Below are 21,214 nucleotides of genomic sequence, written 5' to 3'. Positions count from 1 at the left end.
TGTCTAGTTTATCTAAAAGTTTATAAATATGAGGCATTGAGGGCTAGAGCAAGGATAGCATGATGAATCTTCTATAAGTGCCTATTTTGGCCACTGCTTGAGTTTCTGGGTGCCACATTCCAGGAAGATGTAGAAGTGTGTGAGGGAGTAGAGATAAAATTTACTAAAATGATGAGGCACTTTAGTTGTGTGTAAGCTGTGAATCTAGGGTTGACGTCCTTGGAACAGAGGAGGTTGAAGGGGATCTGAAAATTATGAAGGAAGTTGATGGAGTAGATAGAGGTACCAAGAACTTGAGGACATAGAATGATGGCACAGTTTGAAGATGATTGGTAAAAGAACCAAAACTTTCATGAGGATAAACTACTTTATGTAGTGAACAGTTAGGGTTTCGATTGCACCATCATTGTTCTTAGTGAAGGTGGAATCAATTCTGGGGATGGAGCTGGATGAGCATTTCAAAAAGCAGATTTATAGGGCTTACGGTGAGTGGTGGGGTGTGGAACTAGTTGGATTGCTCTTGCATTGGGCCGTTTAGGTCTTAACAGGGAAAATGGCCTTTCTCTGTGCTGTAACCGAAGTTCGATTCTGTTTAGGTTTTTAAAAAAGTCAGATGCAAGTCACCTGCCTCAATGTGCAAGAAAAGATGTGGAAACTTGCACTTGATTTGAAAAACCACAAGCAGCTTTTAATTTTTTTGCTTACTCTTTTTGCCATTAGATCGGTGTTTTGGGTATGTAGATTTGTTTTTGTTTTCAAAACTAATTTTTGGAAAAGTAACTTTGGGAATCCAAGTTTAATTCTGGTGGCTTAGCTTTAACTATAGTTTTTTAATCAGTGGAATGGACTATCCATTGGAGTCTGAGGTGAATTTGATCGATGCTTGAAGATTTTTGGTGTAAGCCTTGTTGACTCCATGTTAAACACAATTTGTCATTTTGTAGTGTGGGATCTGATGAAGTGACTTAACACATTTCCATGTTCTATGCTTAATAAATTAATTTTAGTGTTTGTTGAGGAATCCACGGTGTTACTTGTATAAAATCTCAAGGATATAAAGAACTACAGTTACAGTAGACGGCAGGTTAGGTTTTAGTAACAGCGTTAGAATGATATATATGTCATTTTGTAATACATATAAGATGATAAGATGTCAATTTCATATCTCATATGAAATGGTCAATATTCTGATTTATTTCGCCACCACTGATCTGTTACAGGTATTTTTTAAATGCTCCTGAGAACATTTTGTGTGTGGAGAAGGTAGTTTGCCATCTACTCAGTGTCTCTATTCTTTGAACAAATACTGCAATACCATTAATCACCATGAGAGGTTGTGAATGTCCACTTTTTCTAATTGGGAGTCAGAATTGCAAATAATTTAATTTACAGATGTAAGTTTATTTTTATATTGTTTTCAGGATCATCCATTTTCAAGAAGGGCGCACATGGTATTAGAGGGTTCTTGGTACCCATAGGAATATGTATCTGCAGGGGAAGGACAAAAAAATTGTAGCAAAGCAGAAAGTAAGGCTGAGACTGCAGGGATTCGATAGTCTAACTTTGTTCTTGGTTAGCAGGTTATGATGAAATAAACCAAGGGACTGGAGCCGGAGATTACAGCAAAGGTGCCTATAGTGGGTCTACTCAAGCACAAACCAAATCATCCACAGCTGGACCAGGGAAAGGTAAGACCTCTGGGTCAATTTCATTAAGTGTAGTAAGGCTTCTTCAAGCTCATGTAATGTGCTCTATGTGATATGAGTTGTACAGCATGGAAACAGGCCATTTTGCCCCAATCATGTCCCTGCTGACCAGTCGGGTAACCCATGCGTATCAGTCCCATCTTTTAACACTTTGCCCATAGCCTTCTATGTCTAGGTGATTCAAGTGCTCATCTAGACACTTCAATGCTGTCAGCGACTCTCTGGTAGTGCATTCCAGGTAATCACCATTCCTTGTGAATAGTTCTGATTTGGTAATTAGAGAACTGCTTGGTCATCAGTTATGCACTTTATCCCTAGGTAAAGGTGATACTGAGGTATTTTGTTGTTTTAGTTGGGATGTTGCTTAGCAAAGCCAGCATTCTTTTGTCATCTGAATAAAGGAACAGCCAATGTTGCTGCCCGTTGTATCTTTTTATGCAAGTTCTTGCCAAAAGCAAGGTTATTGATATACGTTAACAGCTGTAGAACTATCATAAGGCTAGGCCACTTAGATCAGGGGTGTCACAATTTCTCATGTCATCTTTGCTGTAACCCACAATCAACTTGTGTAACTGTGGGGAAGGAAAGGGTATAAGTTGCAACTGTTGACTAAGGCAAGGGGAAGTAAGCCAAGACTCCTAATTGGTGTCCAGATGACATTCTTACAGAGTGCCCATTTAAAAAAATTGGTTTAAGATCACATTAAGGCAGAGAAGGCCCTTGTAATGCTCTGCTCTACCTTTATAATGTACTGCGGTAAGAGATGATGTTTTCAATAGTGGTAACTGAAGAAAAGGTTTAGTTTATTTTTGAGTCAGTTATTCCTGCTATCAAGTATTGAACAGTTGTGCAGAACTCTGATCTTCAAGGAATATTGCCAATCTTGGTTGTAACTGTATTAGAGGGTACTTGGTTGTTTAAGAAGGAATTGGCTTGCTTAACTGAAATCAACAGTACCCTTAATGGTTTTTAAGTAGGATGTTGCTTTCCACATTGTCACAATTTTGTTTAGTCTTCACCTATACATTGACATTAAGTTGGATTGTGCTTGACTCAACCCATACCCATACCCCCCCCCCCAATCCCTAAACAAACAGCCACACACCCTCAGCTCTGCCCCCAACAATCCCATGGCCCTTTTTTGAGAGCCGTAAATGGCAAGCAGGCATGGGGTAGTGGAACATGAGCCTCTGGACCACCCTGTAGGCCTTTGGCTGTTCACTGGTGTCAGAGGCATTTCAACTTTTTACAGTAAAGCTCTATTAATCTGCTATCAAATAATTTGGAAATCCCAGTGGTTTGGCATCTGGCTCACCAGCTGATGTTTGCAATTTCCACTGGAGTTCCTGGTTCCAGCGTTGCCTACTCGCTGAGACCCAGTTCCTGCACTCAAAAATGCACGAGGCAAAAACTTAATTGATGATGTAATCATGCTGAATTAATACAGGTCACCAAGCTTCATTTCATAAATTGGGCTGCTGAGGAGCCAAATGTGAAGTGCATCTGACTTGTTTAGTGATGCTGCATTGCCACTGAACTGAGTCCAGCAATTGAACAGGAGATGGGGACATGCCAGCAGCTGATCATTAGAGCATTTCTGATCTCAAGTAGCAGGATGGGAAGCAGTTTCCTATACCAATGATTACCTTTGTAATCTAGAGAGATAAATAAGATTAGAGTGCTTTATGATTTGATGGTGTATTTACAGACTGAAGAGGATTTTCCTTTTGAAGTATATCTTTGTCAACAAACATAACTACATGAAAATAAACTTAAGAAAATTTGCTTCAGTTTAGTCATGACTTGGGGATTCCTGTGAAGAGTAGTGTTCAGTTGTAATGATGCATTTTATGTTGCAGGTATTTCGGTGAACTCCACTAACATTGGTGTGCCTGACATGACTGGCTCAGTATACAAGACACAGGTGAATAAATTTTTTTTTGATTGTTCTAATGTATGGTTTTTCAGCCTTTTTTGCTAGGTTTTCCATGGGTTGAAAAGGCATGCTTTCTATCAATGTGGGGGTGAAGCTCTTTGCCAATAACACATAGGGGTGGCACGGTAGCGTAGCGGTTAGCGCAACGCTATTACAGCGCCAACGATCGGGGTTCAATTTCCGTCGCTGTCTGTAAGGAGTTTGTACGTTCTCCTGTGTCTGCGTGGGTTTTCTCCAGGTGCTGAGGTTTCCTCCCACATTGCAAAAACGTACGGGTAGGTTAATTTGGGGTTTAAAATGGGTGGCACGGACTCGTTGGGCCAGAAGGGCCTGTTACCACGCTGTAAATAAAATTTTTTTAAAAATTTAAATTAGGTGATGGGGAATTGGCAGCTGATTTTTTCAGTGAGCTATGGACTTGCATCCCAAGATCCCTCTGTACATCAATGCTCCTAAGGGTCCTGCCATTTACTGTAAATTTTGTCTTGCATTTGACCTCCCAAAATGCATCACTTCACACTTATCTGGATTAAACACCATTTGCCATTTCTCAGCCTAAATGTCCACCTGTTGCATTCTTTGACAACCTTCCTCACTATCCACAACTCCACCAGTTTTTGTCATCAACAGACTTGTTAATTAGATGGTGTTCAGCAAGGATCGGTGCTGGGACCTCTGTTTGTAATATAAGTTAATGATTTGAATCAAAGTGTAGGTGGTCTCCTCAAAAATATGTGGCAGAAATAATAATGTTGAGAAGGAAGGAGATGGCTCTTATATTAAACAAGTGTTTTTCGTGCTGTTTTACAGTAAGAAAACACATGAATATACTCAACATCGATTTCTCTACCCACCCCTTTTAATTCCTCACCCCCCCCCCCCCCCACCCACTCCTGTGGCTCCCTTCCCCCGCCTTGATGACCTGCCTATCTCCTCTCATCCCCTCCCCCATCCTTTATTCCATGGTCCACTGACCTCTCCTATCACATTCCTCCTCCTTCAGCCCTTTGTCCCTTCCACCTGTCACTTCTCAGTTTATTACATCTTCCATCCCCCCACCCACCTACCTTCCCTCTCTCACCTGAACTTGCCTATCGCCTGCCTGCATGTGCTCCTCCCCCTCCTCCCACCTTCTTATTCTAGCTTCTGCCCTCTTTTCCAGTCCTGATGAAGGGTCTTGGCCCGAAACATGAACTGTTTATTTCCTTCCACAGATGCTGCCTGACCTGCTGAGTTCCTCCAGCACTTTTTGTGTATTGCTCCAGATTCCAGCATCTGCAGAATTTTTTGTCTCTGAATATACTAGAAATTGGGGAAACTAAGGGTCAAAGGAGAACAAGTAACTTAATGTAGTCATTGTTGGTAAACAGTGCTGGAGAAATGAGAGCATTTGGAGAATTATATCAGGCAGAGTAAATGTGATTTTTATGAAAGGGACCTGATTTACATATTTGTGTTTTTGAGGATCTAACAGTCAGTTTAGAACCAGTCGATGTAGTATGTATTTTTAACAAGTTGTAATGTAATAGCTTGGAGTTGTGGGTAATAAATTAGCATGGATACAGGATTGGCTAAAAGCAAAAGATCTGGAAGAAGAAGCAAGTTATTTTTGGGTTGGTAGGCTGATGGGATACCATATGGATCAGCGCTTGATCTTGCTTTTGCAGTCTATTAATGACATGAATGAAAGATAATATCATTAACTGGTAAAACATAGCTATGTATAGAAGTGAGTTGTGAGGAGTCTACAAAGTGGACAAGGATGTGGCTATGCATTTACAACATCAATAATTTTCAATAAAACCAGTGAATGTGAATCTTTCCTTCAAGTTGGGAGGAATGTGTTTTACATTTTGTGTGGGACTACTTTCTTGGAATCAACATTCTCGGTGCTTTGCAAAATGCACCATTCCTTTCCATTAGTCAGACACCAAATATTAGTTGTGTGCAACTGGATTACTACCAGGCATTGGATATCAATTATGACAAAGCCTACCTGAGCTGGCAGCAAACTTCAGAGGACTGTGAAAAAGCACTTGCTACCTGATCAAAGCCTATAGGTGTTGCTGGATGGTAAGCTGGCAGTCAACTGTCCGCAGTTTCTTAACAATCTTTGCTCAATTTCTTTAAAATATGAATTCAAAGAATCTGCACCAACACTTAATACAATCAGAATACAGTGTTGCATAGCAATTAATTACTACACACCAGAAGTGGATTTGATAGTCCCACTTATAGATATCAATGGGAATTCAGCAATCCATGCTTAAATTTCCCTGTGAAAGAATGCATTTGTGTACACTTCGAATTTAAACCTATGAAAGTGTAATTTCTTTGAATGCAGCTGTTGCATCTCAATTGAGGTTACAGTTGAGTGGCTTCTCATTTAACATCTGCTTGTAATCCCCCAAGGTCCTTGTTCCTCCCTACCATCCCATAAATTCAGCCACTATATCTGCTGGCCCAAGCTTCCAGAATATGGATCATACTGATTTGGAAAAACAAATTAACTTTCTATTCATGGCGTCTTTGGCACGGACAAGGTTCATTGCCTAGTTGCTGTCGAGTCTCTTGGCTCACCCATTTGTAGGCTGATAAGTAGCAACCACTTTCTCTGTCCTGGTTAGTATTTGAGTGCCTGTGTTTATACTGGAGTAGTTCTGCTTAGAGAGAGAGAGAAAAGAAAAGCAACAGCATTGAGAGTACTTGAAGCAATGTAGAAACAGTAACCCAAACATTTTCATGACTAGGTTTTAATCAGAATATTTTGCTCGTGTATGGCTATCATTTTTATATTGCGGAAGATGGTTTAAAATGCCACAGGATTCAACATTTCTTATTTCTGAATTTTGTTTTACTACAAGTACTCTGAACTGTCAAAAACTTCACCTTTAATTAAGACATGATCTTTTTCTTTTTCCCGTAGTCCTTCGACAAGCAGGGATTTCATGCTGGTACGCCACCTCCATTCAATTTGCCCTCAGCTCTTGGAGGAACAGGAACGCTAAATCCTAGTGCCGCTACAGGGTACGCACCTCCTTTCCTGCACATTGTGTCAGCTCACCAGCAGGCTCACTCCCAAATGCTACATCATCACCTGCAGCAGGATAATCAGGTAACACGTGTTTTAAGAAAACATTCTTTTAAAGTGCAAACTTTGCACATTTTCTTTTTTTGAAAGAAACTTTCAAAGTCGATTTGCAGTTTTTGTGAAAAGTTCACCAGTTCAGACAGTGCAAGAAAATGAGTTTTGTGTTTTTTTAACGGATGTAGCAACTTCACAGAGTGACAGTTTATAAGCAAAAAAAAAAGTGCTGTATATTTATTGGCTAAAAATATGGATTTCAGTCAGACAACTGTAATGAGAAACACAACTTGACCTAGAAAGGGGCCAATTAACTAAGCTTCCCACTCTTGCTGTTTATTGGCCCCCTATGAGTTGCATGAGTGTGTAGACAACAGCCCATTGGTTTCATTCATGCGAACAGTCTATTCATACAGTGGAAATTACCTATTGAGAACCACTGGTGTTGTGGACGAGGCAGGAGCCAACACCTTTTATAAAGGAGAGGGGGTGGTGAAACAAGAGTTCTGGATTCATTACTTCAATGAGCAGAAAACTTTTTGTATCTTGCTTTTGAAAAATGAACTTTGCGAAAGAATTTTCACTTTCTTGCTCACTGTTCCATTTACATTCCAGAGTCCTTCATACAACAACTGAAAATTAAGTTCTGAACTGACAACTATTTAACAATGAAACTTTTTGGAAAAACTGGCCAAATTGGCAGGGTTTGGTGGTGTTGGGCAGGCATTCAAAACTGGAGCCATAAAATTTTTAATTTTAAGACCGAACTGTTCGTCTGATATCCTTTCTAAATGTAATTGCACTATGTGCATTGAAATTTATCACTTCATCCAAATATTAGATTCCTAATTTATGCTGACAATAGCTGGAGCAGTTGTTGGAGCTTTACAGATGATCTAGGCTGAGGGTAAACCTTTGCTAGGGTTCTCTCTGCATGCCAATTAATCACTTGCAGGCTAGCGATTGAGAATAGGATTGCGTGAAGTTCTGCTTTCTTCTGTAAACCAAAGATGGTTTGTTCGACCCCACTACCTACTCTCTCCCTGCCTAGAGAGTGGCCAATTTGTGAAGATGGTAGTGATGCTCCCCATAAAATGATTATTCAGCAAAACTTAGTGTCTTTTGGTTGAGAGGGAATTTGGAAAATTGAGACAATGAACTTAAAAGATTTAATTGCACAATTGACACATTTTTCCAATTTATGCATTTTGACTTGCAGGGTGGTTCTGGGCAGCGCAATCAACAGAACAGCATACCACAGAAGTCTCAGGTTAACAAACCCAACTATGGTAGTTCTCCATACTGGGGGAATTAAGATGAAAGCTGTTGCCCACTCTTTGTAAAACAAGAAGGAAGAAAACTCTGGCCAAATGTCTGTTGGGGAGAAAAATCTTAACATACCGTAAATGTGACAGTTGCTCGCTTTTGATTTGCTGTTGTATGTAATATATTTATGTATGTATTTGTATATGTAATAGTAGAGTTTGGATGTGGTTTCTGCACTTGAAGCCTTTCTTCACAGGGGAAGATTAATAAATACTCCGTCAGCAACAGTGCATATTTGTTTAAGCTCTGTGGGCTTTATAAATGGACTGTGTTTTGCATTTTTGAAAATAGGGTTCCCTTCATTTTGTTTTAGCTAAACTTTATGGAAAATCCCAAGAAGGCGGCAAAACTATTGTAGAAATCCAGATTCTGTGCATAACATTATTATGTGACTATATCTCATCAATTTTGTATTTGTGTCAATCTTGCACAGTCTGTTAATTTACCTTCCATCTGACTCTGGATGATTTTCAAAAACCTGTTCATAAGTAGAAACATTTTTTAAAATTTTAGTGTCCTGATAACTTGTATATTTATCTTTGGCGCTATTTATTTAATGTTTCAATGTGTACAGGCCCCAGTTTCTTGAACCATGAATGTTTATTTAGTATCTCTCCCTTCTTGTCTATGATAACCAGAGCTAGTAGTTTCAAAGATCTCCACCTCAAGAATGATATCCACTGCAGCAGCTCTGTTCTTAACACCCTGAGCCAGTTGGGTGAATATTTTAATTTAATTTACATTTTAACCCCAACACAATCCAATAAAAGCTCTGAGCAATATCAGTTTGTGGAACATTTATTCATGTGTTTTTTTTTAACTGTTCGAAGGTAATTCATTCTCCATAAACTGGGCGTGAAGGCAAGGAGTAAGAGACAAATAATCCGATAGGGCAAAATGCACCCAATTTTTTTTTATTCAACTTGAAAGGGAACTGTATGAACAAGTGAGTACTTAAAGATAGTCATGAATATAGTGGGGACACAGACAGGGGAGGTGACAGCAAGTTGCAGATCATCATCTAGGGAGGAAACTTGCCACAAGTGGTAGGTGATAGGTTACTTGATGGGTTCTATAGATTTTTGTTAGCTAAAGGTATAGAAAAGACGCATGTGAAAGTAAACACACATCGGCCATGATCTCATTGAATAGCAGAACAGGTGAGGGCTGCTCCTGTTGTGTTCAGAAATGTGGCAGGTCCTATTGCCTTTATTATCCTTTTTATTTTGCAGTTTAACCATTTGCTTACAGTAAAGATCTCAAGATCAGATTAAACAGCTATTCTAATTTGTTTCTACAGTCCTCACCTGGTGATTTTGTTTCTAGATCATATGTTTCTTTGTGTATATCAAGTTTTCATTGCCTGCACATGGAAGTGATTCCCTCATATTTGAGATATAAAGAGTACAAAAGTGAGGGTATGATGGATCTAGTTAAACGCTGGTATTGCATCTAACCTGCGTCACCACATTTCATGGAAGAGCTACAAAAAGAGGAACAAGAATGGTTATGGAAACAAGGGACTTGAAGTAACTGGGCTTGTTCTTACAGCTGCAAAGAGTTTTGATAGAGATGCTAAAAGTACTAAGGATTCTAGACGTGGAGAGGAATCCATCCTTTATGGATAGAAGGGTTGAGGCAAAAGGACCAAAGCCAATGTGGAAACCAGTTCAATATTTGAAAGAAGGAATATACAGTGTTGTCCTAATTAGTCAAATTTCTGTTTTCAGTACTGTAAACCTTTTCCCTTCTGGCTTTTATTTTATTGAATTGAATCCACTTTGCATTCCAGATTATTTAAAATTTGGTCTCCACATGTTACCAGTGGTTCTTGTCTGCCAGTTGCTTCCATCCCATCTTGTCACTGAGCTTTTCTTCCAGTGGAAATAGCTTTATTCCTTTCAAAACAAATTGGTTTTGAATCATGGCAATAGTAATGAATGGGTGCAATAATTTAACAGCCTGGGTAATAGAGGCAAAAACCTTGAATCATTCAAAGTCCTCTTAAACGTTTGAAGGAGGAGCTTGAGTGGGGCAAATATGTACACACTTGTAGTCCATTTACACCCAGCATCGGTTTTCTATTGCAAACTGGAGAAATGGCTGGGTAGTCTACAACCTAACAGCATGAACATTGAATTCTCCAGTTTCAGGTAACCAGCTTCCCCTCTCTCTCTCCTGATCTACCCAGTTCCTCCTACAACCACCCCCCCCCCCCACCCCCCCCCCCCCCCCCCCCCCCCCCCCCCCAATCACCCTTTTCTTTCCCCTCCTTCAGCTCGTCACCTACATACTGGGTCCCCTCCCCCTACGGTTCCCACCTGCTCACTCCATCTCCTTTATTTGTTCCATGCTCCACCTCCCTCTCAGATTCCATCATCTGCAATCCTTTGTTACCTCCACCTAACACCTCCCAAACTCTGGTGCTAATTCCACTCTCCCTCCACCTCCCTATCACCCTCCTCACCTGGATTTACTTATCACTTGCCAGGTCTTGCTCCACCCCTTCTCCTCTTTATATGGGCCATCTGCCCTTCAACTTACAGTACAGATGGAGGGTCTTGACCTGAAATGTTGACTGTCCATTTCCCTCCACAGATGCTGCCTGAGCTGTTGAGTTCCTCCAGCAGTTTGGTTTTTGCTCTAGATTCTAATAGCTGCAGTCGCCTGTGTTGTATTGATTTTCTAATGCCTGGTTTTGTTTTTCTGTGCATTTCAATTTGGAAATGTTTAGGTGAGGGGTGCTTACGTGTGGGGTAATAGTGAGGAGGGTTACTATCACATGGAATAGTTGTGGAAAATAGCAGAGTTATATTTAAGGGGAAACTAGACAAATGAAGGAGATAATTTTTTAAAAATATTACAAATAAAGTGAATTAAGGTGGATGCTCTGAACTTCATAAGCAGACTGCATTGATGCTGTTTTTTAATTAGACTTTTGTCAATCATCAACCTGAGGGAAGATGTTAATGACAGTACTTTCAAGCAATAACTATCTAACCTCCTCCCTGATGGCCAGTTGAGATTTCATCAAGACCACTTGGCTCATGGACCAAAGAGCTGACTAAGGTGAAAGTAACTATATAAATAGAAAGGCAGCACTTGGTGTGTAGCATCAAGGAGCCCTGATCAAACTTGAGTCAGTGGATGTTAACATTGGAGCCTGGGGTTGGAGTCATCTCAAATAAAGGGTGTGGTGGTTGGAGGTCAATCCTCCCAGCCCCAGGACATCACTGCAGGAATTCCTTGGAAGTGGGAATGATTGTTGATGACTGAACAACTTCAATCCCATTTGCATCTCAGCAAAAGAAGGAACCTGTGTCTCTGTGCAGTAAGACCCAGATAACATTCAGGCATGGGCTAAAGAGGGAGAAGTAACATTTATGTGAGAGAAGTAACATTTATGTGAGAGGAATAACATGACCATTTCTAAGAGTCTACCTACCCTTGAAATTCAGTACCATTACCACCCCACCATCAAGAGCAGTTTAGAAACTAGGTTTCCAACAAAAAGCAGTTCATTGTCTGATGCCCCAAAACTTTCTACAATCTGCAACACATCAGGGTTGAAGTGGATAAATTCCATTTGCCTGGATGACTCCATCTCCAATTGCTTAAAGCTCAACACTCCAGCAACAAGCTTCATTGCTATCCCACTCACCACTAAGTGCACATTAGGTGCATTGTTCATCACTTACTTACAACATTAGTTGCAATAAGCAATTTTATTGCAACTACTTTCCTAGGCTACTTTTACAGCATCACCCTAGTTACACCTGGGCAATAAATGCTGGCATAGCCAATGATGCCCAGAATCCAGAAATGGATAATAAAAAAAGAACATAGTCTTGGCCTAAACGAGTGGCAATGGTCTCCTAACCAAATTTTAGCAAATATTCTCTGACCAGCTCTTGTTATAAGGTGGTGAACCAACACATGGACAAGAACAATTGAAAGGTCAATTGGAACTGATTTTTTTCAGAGAAAGTTTGATTTCTTTTTTGAAAGGAGTAGGAATGTGGAGATGCCCTAGCTCAAAAGCTTATGTTTCCATTTTTTCAGCCGAAGTAGGGCAATTTTTTTAAAAACGTGCATTTTAAATCTACTCTAACAATTCTTGTGAAACAAGTTCATAGCCAAAGAATAGTTATGGAGTGTGCACCAATGCCCTCTAGTGCAGAGAGGACTAATTTCAGGATCATTCACAACTGGTCTTTCTGTTACAAAGTGTTAATACATTGCTTTGGATTCTCCTCATAAATGTTAACAAGGATGAGAGAATTTACAGTGTAGACTGGAAATGTGGACAATACAAGGCTTATATTAACAGTAGGTAATACTTCTTCCTTTCTTTCCTTTACATTATAATTTGTATTTCTTTCTAACAACCACTTTGAAATGTTCCAGATCACTATATCCTGAGTTTTAGTTTTATGAGCAATTCATGATCCTCCATATGCTTTCGAGTTGCTTTTGAAGAGTCATTTTACTTTGCCTGTGACATTATTACCAGATGAGGAAATCCATTTGAGCCATCTTACCTCTTCTACTTCAGCATGATCATGTCGTTCAATCCAATCTGTAAGTGATTCAAAGATTTTTTACTTCTATCATATTGGTAAATTGTTGTGTATCAATTAGCCCTGACAAAAGAAAACCCTTTACACTCCTAAATTTACTTTCAGTAGTTTGATCTTTGGTCTTTTTTTTAAATCTCAGACTTAAATTAAGTATCACATCGTGCTGATTGTCCAGATCACTGACATTATTCTGTTCACCTATCCAATTCATTCTGTAACTTCCAAGATGACCTTAGTTTGATTTATGCATTTGACAGTCTTATGTTCCAGTCCTGGTTTTACTTTTGTTTGTTTTAACTAAAAAAAAGGCAGATTGCTTAACATTTAAGAAAATGTAGGAAAAAATTAAGAAAGAAAAGGAAAAACTGAATTATCAACTGAAGTTGAATTACATTCCATGGTTCCGTAATCCTTTCATATCTGGTTCAAGTGGTTGCTCTTAAAGAACCACCTTTTGACCATAAAATCCACAATTTTCAGTTAATGGTAGTGAAGAGAAACCATTTTCTGTCATTGAGTTGTGATAATTCTCCAGTTCCAAGAGCACTGAACCCAATCCAAGGTGCTGTATTCACCAGATGAATTGCTTGAGAGCTTGTATTAAAACGTTCTCTCATTTCCCTGCATCTTAGAACATAATTTTGTCTGGCCTTATTCAGGCTTCTTCATCAAGCCAGATTGAAAACTTCAGGAGGCCCATCAGAAAGGCATTCTCCAAACTTTGGCACCACAAAGCTAGGCTGAAACAATTATTTTGTTAGATGTTTCTAACTTACCTTTGTAGCAAATTTAATTTCTGATGCCATTTTATTGAATTGGAAAGTGAAAATTAATTGGCAAGCTAAAGTAAAATGAAGAGTAGTGAGAACCCTACATATTTCATAACAAAACCAGCATTTTTATTCACATTTTATTAGTAGATGCAAAGACAAAGTAATCTATAGCAAAGAAGACAACACAAAATGTTTCAGATACCTAACAAGGAAGAAAATGAATGGTAGCGAATAAACAAAAAATTCGAAGACCTGCAGCTGGAAATTAGAGCAATTATGTTATTTAGTGCATGATATTGGTTTTCATTTCGCTATTTAATATAATTCTCTGATCTATTACCATTGCCTTACATCATGTAAACGTGTTTGTCAAGTGAAAAATCCAGCGACTGCAAAAAAAAATAAATATGCCAAGTTCCAGCAAACATCGCACTAATATTGGGTGTTTTAAAGCAAAATTCAGGAACTCTGACCACAATTTTCGAAAATAGAAAAGTTGAGAAAACTTGATCAAACTCAGCGTATGATAGAACTTCTACAACTACAATAAAAAACTCAATGCAAACTCCTGGAGAATGCCATGTAGTCAAGGCTTGTAAAAACTGCCAAAGAAAAATCTAAGGGCTAACATATTTAAGAATCAAAAAGCAGTAGATTACACACTCCCCCCATCTCCCCTCCCCCACCCCAGAAAAAGAATTCACCACATAGTTAAGAAAAAAATATCAAGAGATGCACACTATTGTGACAGGAGCAGCTTAACCTTGGCAGTCCATTTTACTGCTGAGTGCTACATCTCCATATTTCCCCACTCACCCACTTCCCAAAACATAATCAAATTACTGGGCTTACATAGGCTTCCATGACACGAAGGGCTTAAGAATCAGATGTGGACATTTTTTGTTTTGAAGAGACAGAGCAGATCCAGTTATATGGTGGGATTATAGTATGGAGGTTTCATAGACAATCTGTTGAGTTCAGAGGTCCATTCAAAAGGAGCATTTCACAACCCACACAGCAGGATGCAGCAGGTGACAAGTTCTGTGCTGGGCTGGTGCTAGGCTGGTGTTGCTCCTTCCCTGGCCTGTGTACGTCACGACTCCTCATTTCCAGAGTCCTCGTCATCATAGCAGTCAGCATCTTCTTCCTCCTCTTCTTCCTCATCTATATCATCATCATATAAATCATCGTAAAGCAAGTCTGAACTGTTGTCATTAGAAGGCACTTTGGTCTTGATGCAATATTCAGCCAGTGTGGTTGGAACTTTTACCCCATCCTTTTCAGCTTCAGCCTTGGTTGCGAGTACTTGTTTCCTAATAAGAGAAAATAATATAATAAATAATGAACCCATCGATGTGGTCTGTGCCAAACTTTTGCGTCAGTGCTTGGAATAAAGCACCTTACACTGAAGTCAAAATTTACTGCATCTCTATGTCAAATTCATTGACAGAACTACAAATCTTTTCCAAACTACTGGCTCACAATCACTCAGTTTAGGTACAACGGGTATAAATGACACACCAAAATGGCCTGGCTCTAACCTTAAGACTGTGCATCTTGTTTTAGATCCCCTCACTAATGGAAACAGTTTCTCTTTATATGTTAACCCTATTGAATTCTTTTATCATTTTAAAAACTGGTTAGATTCCTTGTTAACCTTATGAATTGAAAAGGATGCAAACCAGATTAATGCAACACATTTTCAATTCAATTAAGTCTTGACATGCTGGTGAATTAGCTTTGCACCCTCTTCAAGATGCATCCTTCCCAAAGATCAGTGCACAAACTTCAGATAGGGCCTGAACAGGGTTCTTGGCAACAGAAGAACAACTTCTTTTCGTATTCCAGTCCTCTTGAGATATAGAGAGCATTCTACTAGCCCCTCTGAGACATAGAAATTACAAGGAGACAACCTAGAAAGCTGGAGTGGATCTAGACAGCAAGGAACACTTCATGCCTGTGACTACCACACAAACCTGTTGGATTAAAGATGAGATCAGGCCTGGGGGAAAAATATTCAAGATACTCCCACATTTCATGCTAAAGTTAAAATCCTTATTAAATAGGATTTTGATTAAAAAATGCATGTTTTCTTACCTGTGTAAATTCTCTTAAGTTTTCTGTGACACCAAAAGACACCATTAACAACAATGAAAGCCACTACAAACCAAAAGGAAAGCTGAACCAAGGAGTTACAGGAATTAACACTGGTTGTGTGCCTGGACAACATTCAACCTCCAAAAATGTGTGTTACGGACTAGGTTACTATTGGTGAATGTTCCTTTAAGATAGAGAATAGTGGTGTGTGTGTGGCGTAATGACAACAACAGGAGATAAGGATGTACTTAGAGCAGTCAGTTGGAGGGTGGGGGGGAGGGGGTGGTGAGGAGGAGAGAGAAGGAAGCCTGCTAGTCTCTATCAATGGATGGAAAACAGTAACTCTGTCTGTCACTACAATCCACGTATGGATTTTTGGAATAAAGTGGAGTCCACTTTGTCGTTAACCTATAGAAGGAAACAGGTATTTGTGTGGATGGCCACGTCTCAGATGCCTTTCAGAGCCGCAGATACTTCGGAACAAAGCAGTGGAGTCCACTTTGTCGTTAAACTGTAGTGGGAAACAGGTTTTTGTGTGGACGACCACTATTTGGGTGCCTTTCGGGGTGGCAGATGTTTTGGATCAAAGCAGTGGAGTAGTCACTGCTGAGTAGACACCGAGGTGTCGTATGGGTTCCATCGTGGAACATTTGGATTTTGTAATTGCTCTCTATTTTCTCTCTATGTTTAGTCTTCAGTCAATGGTGGTTGTTGAAGAAGCCTTTGCTCACGTTTCACCTTATGGCTTGCTGATCTGAACTTTGAGAACCATTCCTGGACTTGGAGTTTGGGAATTTGCCCCACACACACTTTGAGTTTAGTTTTTGGGGTTGATGCTTAAGATTTAACATTTTTACTTCTAACATTTTTACTTTTATTTTTCTTATTATCATTAATTATTAATAAAATAGTTTTTAACACTTTTACATGACTGTTTCTTTTGTTGCTGGTTCGTAACACGTCATTAAGGATATGATTCAATCACTGAGGTACAGTATGCAGACAAAGTCTATCCATATACAGAGGTTAACCTTTATTTAAATCATGTTGAACAAAGAACATACACCTCAATTTTAAGTCTTCAGTAACGATTTGCATCCTAATTTCTTACCTGATGATCTCAGCATATTCTTTGTCCTTTCCTTTGCTATCCCTCCATTTTCTGAACATGACTGAAGCATCCACATTTGCTGGTGAGAATGTGTTTGGTTCATTCAATAAAGAGATGACACTTAAAAGTATAGTCCTGACGAATTTGGTTAAAACAAAGCAATTTTAGTTACTTCCTGTAAAATTTGCTTTATACTTTTGCAAGAACAGCACATTTTGTATATTTACAACCTAATTATTTACCGATTAACACCGTCCTTTGTTAGCAGCGCCATTACCAGGGGTGAAATTGACAGAAGGGGCCTTGGTGAGACCATACCTTAAGTACTGTGTGCAGTCTGGTCTTCCTACAGAAGGATATAGTTGCCATAAAGGGAATACAACAACATTTCATCAGACTGATTCTTAAGATGGCAGGACTGTCACTTGAGGAGAGATTGGATCAACTAGACTTGTATTCACGAGTTTGGAAGCATGAGAAAAGATCTCATTGAAGCATACAAGGCTTGACAGGACTTGACAGGATGGATGCAGGGAGGATGTTTTCCCTGACTGGGGAGTTCCAGAATCAGGGGGTTACAATCCCAGGATACAGAGCATGACATTTAGGAACAAGGTAAGGAGAATTTGCTTCACTCAGAGGGTGCACAATTTGTGGAAAACTCCAGTGCACAGTGGCACAGCTAGTAGAGATGCTGCCTTGCAGTGCTGGAGACCTGGATTCAGTCCTGACCTCCGGTGGTGTGTGGAGTTTGCATGTTCTCCCTGGGACTGCATGGGATTCCTCCCACATCCCAAAGACATGGGTTAGTACGTTAATTGGCCACTGTAAATTTCCTCCAGTATGTAGGTGAGTGGTAGAATCTGGGGAGAGTTGTTGAGAATGTGGGGATAATAATAAAAAATGGGATTAATGTAGGATTACGGTAATGGGTGGTTGATGATCAGCACTGAGTTGATAGGCCAAAGACTCCGTTTCTGTGCTGTGTATCTCTGTAATTCCTTGATGTAAAAGGCAATGGATATATCTGAGGAGAGGATGGATAGATTTCTAGACACAAAAGGCATCAAAGATTATGGGAAAAATATGAGAACAAAGTATTAAGAAAGAGGATTGGCTATGATTGTTTTGAATGGCAGAGCAGGCTTGAAGAGCCTACTTCTGCTCCTATTTTTCTGTTTCGAACTTCTGCTATCTGAAAGTGTGTAGTCAGGCATGGAAATCCAGAAGTCATGCCATTGCTCCACCACAGGCTGGACTGTTGCAGTGTTCATTGATGGAAGTTGCACAGAGCTCACTGTCATGCCATGAATTTGGGCTAATTATTTACAAATCAGATACTAAACATGAATGGAAAAAAGTTGGGGCTAGTGCACTCAAGATTCAACTATATAATAAATTATTCACTGAGTATCTTCTCTAGCCCAGAGAAAATACAGGTGTCAAGTCATATTCCTTAAGGAAATTCATATTCCAGATTTAATTATGTTTTCATGCTTTGTCATGTTCCAATTTTTATTTTGCCTCGTGCAGAATGATTTGGTTGCAGTAATATAGCCATTTTTTTTTTAAAAACTTTCTCTCTTACAGCCTATGTACTTCAGTGAGATTCTTCAATCTGATCAGTTGAAGAGTCTCAATGCTGTTTCTCTACCCAGGATCTTTTGTAGAGATTGACATGCTGAATTAGATACCCAATGATTACAAAGCTCCACCGGCATGCTCTCTGAAGTCTCCAGGCAACCATTGTTAGGTGAACAGCAAAAGGTACTAAATTGCTCACTGCAAAATCTGGACCAAACTCACTGGGTGGCAAGTCAAATTAATTTCCTGTCTCCTTAAAAGTAGAAGTGATCATCCTATTTCTGGCAACACTTCCTATCATTAACAATACAGTAGTTTCAAGGCTTGGATTGGGAATCTCTTGTTTGATAATTAAAAATTAAAGCTATTTGGAGAGTTCGACTTAAATTTAGCTTCCTAACAATATAATTTGTAAAATTAACGAAACTATCTTTAAATTCCCAACAATGCAGAGTAATGTACCTGACATTTTGGGTTGGATTCCACCTTTCAGAAGGGAGTTCACCACTCTGGGGATCATCTACAGGTGGGTGGAGGATTGAAATGCAAACATCTCCATTCTAAAAGCAGAAGGATTTCCAGTCATCAGAGTAGTAATTCAAACAACAATACAAGTTTGATCATCTTAAGAGTGGATATATAATTTTTATAATTATCAGGATATATTAATTCAATGATCTGCCATTATTTTGATACTTGTACTTACTTCAAAATTAAATTTCAAAACAATAAAAATGTTAAAGTAAATTAGGTTATCTTAAATTTACCTTTTCTTCCCAGACTGGGCCTTTAAATCATAGAATGGTTACAGCACATGATGGTTATTCAGCCCATCAAAACTCACCAATTCCACCGACCCCTCCCTTTTCCAAGGCCTTGCAAATTCTCTCTCGCCATTTATTTACTCAATTTGGTCTTGAAGGCCACAATGGAATCTGCCTTCACCACATCTGGTGAATGATTTAGAATCATTCCAGATTCTAAACACAAACTGCATAAAAACTTTTCCTCAAGTCACCTTTAATTCCCTTCCCCATTAAATGTTATACCCGTGACCTCTACCCAAGGTAATAGTCTCCCACTTCCCACATTTTATATGGTTCTATCAAATCTCCCCTGGAACAGTCCCAGTCTCTCTATAACTATGGTCCCTCATTTGAGAAGCCACTCTCATAAATCTCTTATGGACCTTCTCTAATGCCTGCATATCCTCCCTATAATGAAGTGACCAGAACTGAGCATAATACTCCAAGTTGAGGCTGGGCCAGGATTTTATACTTTCAGAGGCTGGAAATAAAGGCAATGTCACCTTCTGTTTTCCAATTTAATTGAATGTCATGGTAAACCGCTATAGAAAACTGTTCAATCAATCCCATTGGTTTGGGACCAGAGTCATGAAAAGGGTAGGATGGCAGGTTTTCCTCCTCAACAGACATTAATAAATCAGCTGGATTGACACTATACTCTTGTAAACATTACTCTTCCATTTAGCTACCTCCACCGGCAGCTTTGACTATTCCAGTTTGATGTATCCTGGGAGGATTCATTACATGACCATCTGTCCCCAACAACCATGCTCTAGGCGCCTGCCATCGTTTACCAAACATTCCCATCATCATTAGGCACTAGCTTCTCACAGACCATTCCCCAATTAGATGTTTTGTGGCTTCAGTCAAGCAGCCTTTTCCATCCCCTTCAATCTCCATCACTGATGCAATTTCTTCCTCCAAATTTTAAGGTCCTGAAGATTCTTCTCCCTCTAATTTGCTCTAATATAAACGAGTTGAATCTTTAATTTCTAGAGCCTCTGGGAGAATCGTCAACTATATTAATAATTTCCCCTTGGATTGTCTTCTGTCAATTACTCGTGAGTGAACAAATTGTGTTGCAGGTTTTCCACATGCTGGTTTGAGTAGGTAATCTATTTTTTATTTGGTTCTTTATAGCAATTCTTCACATAAGGCTGTTGTACTCCTAAACACCCTGATGCCCCAGTTACATTGCAGTTTCTGCATCATTAAGTGTGATTTCCAATTTAAAGAACTATAACAGGTTTGGGGGGGGGGGGGGGGGGGGGGGGCGGGGGTGGCGGGAGACTTTTGAATCTACCATCTTCACTGCTTAATGGTGATTAAATTTGGAAATTTGGGAAGATCGAGACACTGAAATTGGAGAAGCACAATTATATTGGAGGGTTGTCAGTCTGTAGATCATCACAAAGAGAGTAGAGGATAAAGCCATTTAGGAATGAAAGTATGAGCAAGAATTTAAAATCAAGGGTCCACTCAACCCAGGAGTCAATGTAAGACATTAAGCACAAGAGTGAATGGATAATAGGATATTAAAAGCAGGGTTTTGGATGATCTAAGGTATGTGGAGGATAGAACACGTAGACCAGCCAGGAGTGTGATGGAATATTCAAGTATGAATGCAATAATACGTGGATTAAAGAGTCAACAATAAATGAGCTGAGGCTCTAGTTGGGTGATGGTACAGAGGTGCAAGTGGGAATTAATTATTAGCACAGATGTGGCTGGAAGCACATGTCATGGTTAACACCAAGGATGTGTGATGGCTGGATCTATTAAATTCAGTTGCCAGGAAGAGTAATGAAGTTGGTAACTAGGGGAAAAAAATTGAAACAAAGACAATGGCCTCTATCTTCCTAATAGCTAGCAAGAGATTTTTTCTGTTTATCCAGTATTGAACATCAAACAAACAAACTGAACGTCAAACAAATTGAGGACATTGACTGAGTCCAGTAAGGCTGTAGTGAAGTATAGGATTTTATCAGTGTATGTATTGAAATTGATGTAGTGCCTTAGGATGCTGCTAATGAGGGGAAACTTGAAGGAAGGGCCAAGGATAGATTCTTAGGCAAGGCACAGTGCAGGTGTGGGAAGAGCAGCCATTGCTCATGATTCTACGGCTATGACAAGAGTGGAAAGAGGCAAGTGCAGTTCCATCCAAATGGATAATGGCAATGAGGATTTGGAGAAGGAAGGCATGCTCAACA

At 39.5% G+C, this 21,214-nt stretch overlaps 2 protein-coding genes across 2 annotated transcripts in view; one reads left to right on the top strand and one right to left on the bottom strand.

The window, feature by feature from the left end:
• The window catches only part of ubap2a (ubiquitin associated protein 2a), a 69,228-nt gene extending 60,399 nt beyond the window's left edge, over positions 1-8,829 (top strand). Inside the window, 4 exon segments of the mRNA XM_052045165.1 lie at positions 1,581-1,688; positions 3,566-3,630; positions 6,569-6,757; positions 7,947-8,829. Of these exon segments, the coding sequence (XP_051901125.1) occupies positions 1,581-1,688; positions 3,566-3,630; positions 6,569-6,757; positions 7,947-8,042 (458 nt within the window). The 3' untranslated portion in view covers positions 8,043-8,829.
• A 4,684-nt stretch (positions 8,830-13,513) lies between these two features.
• The window catches only part of ube2r2 (ubiquitin-conjugating enzyme E2R 2), an 84,814-nt gene continuing 77,113 nt past the window's right edge, over positions 13,514-21,214 (bottom strand). Inside the window, exons 3-5 of the mRNA XM_052010311.1 lie at positions 18,661-18,758; positions 16,615-16,749; positions 13,514-14,719 (exon numbers count right to left, since the gene is read on the bottom strand). Of these exons, the coding sequence (XP_051866271.1) occupies positions 14,500-14,719; positions 16,615-16,749; positions 18,661-18,758 (453 nt within the window). The 3' untranslated portion in view covers positions 13,514-14,499. The remainder of the gene's footprint in view (positions 14,720-16,614; positions 16,750-18,660; positions 18,759-21,214) is intronic.

Source organism: Pristis pectinata, chromosome 2 (assembly GCF_009764475.1).
Source record: "Pristis pectinata isolate sPriPec2 chromosome 2, sPriPec2.1.pri, whole genome shotgun sequence".
NCBI lineage: Eukaryota > Metazoa > Chordata > Chondrichthyes > Rhinopristiformes > Pristidae > Pristis > Pristis pectinata.
The sequence above is the reverse complement of the archived record's forward strand: the minus strand, read 5'-3'. Positions and strand labels throughout refer to the sequence as shown.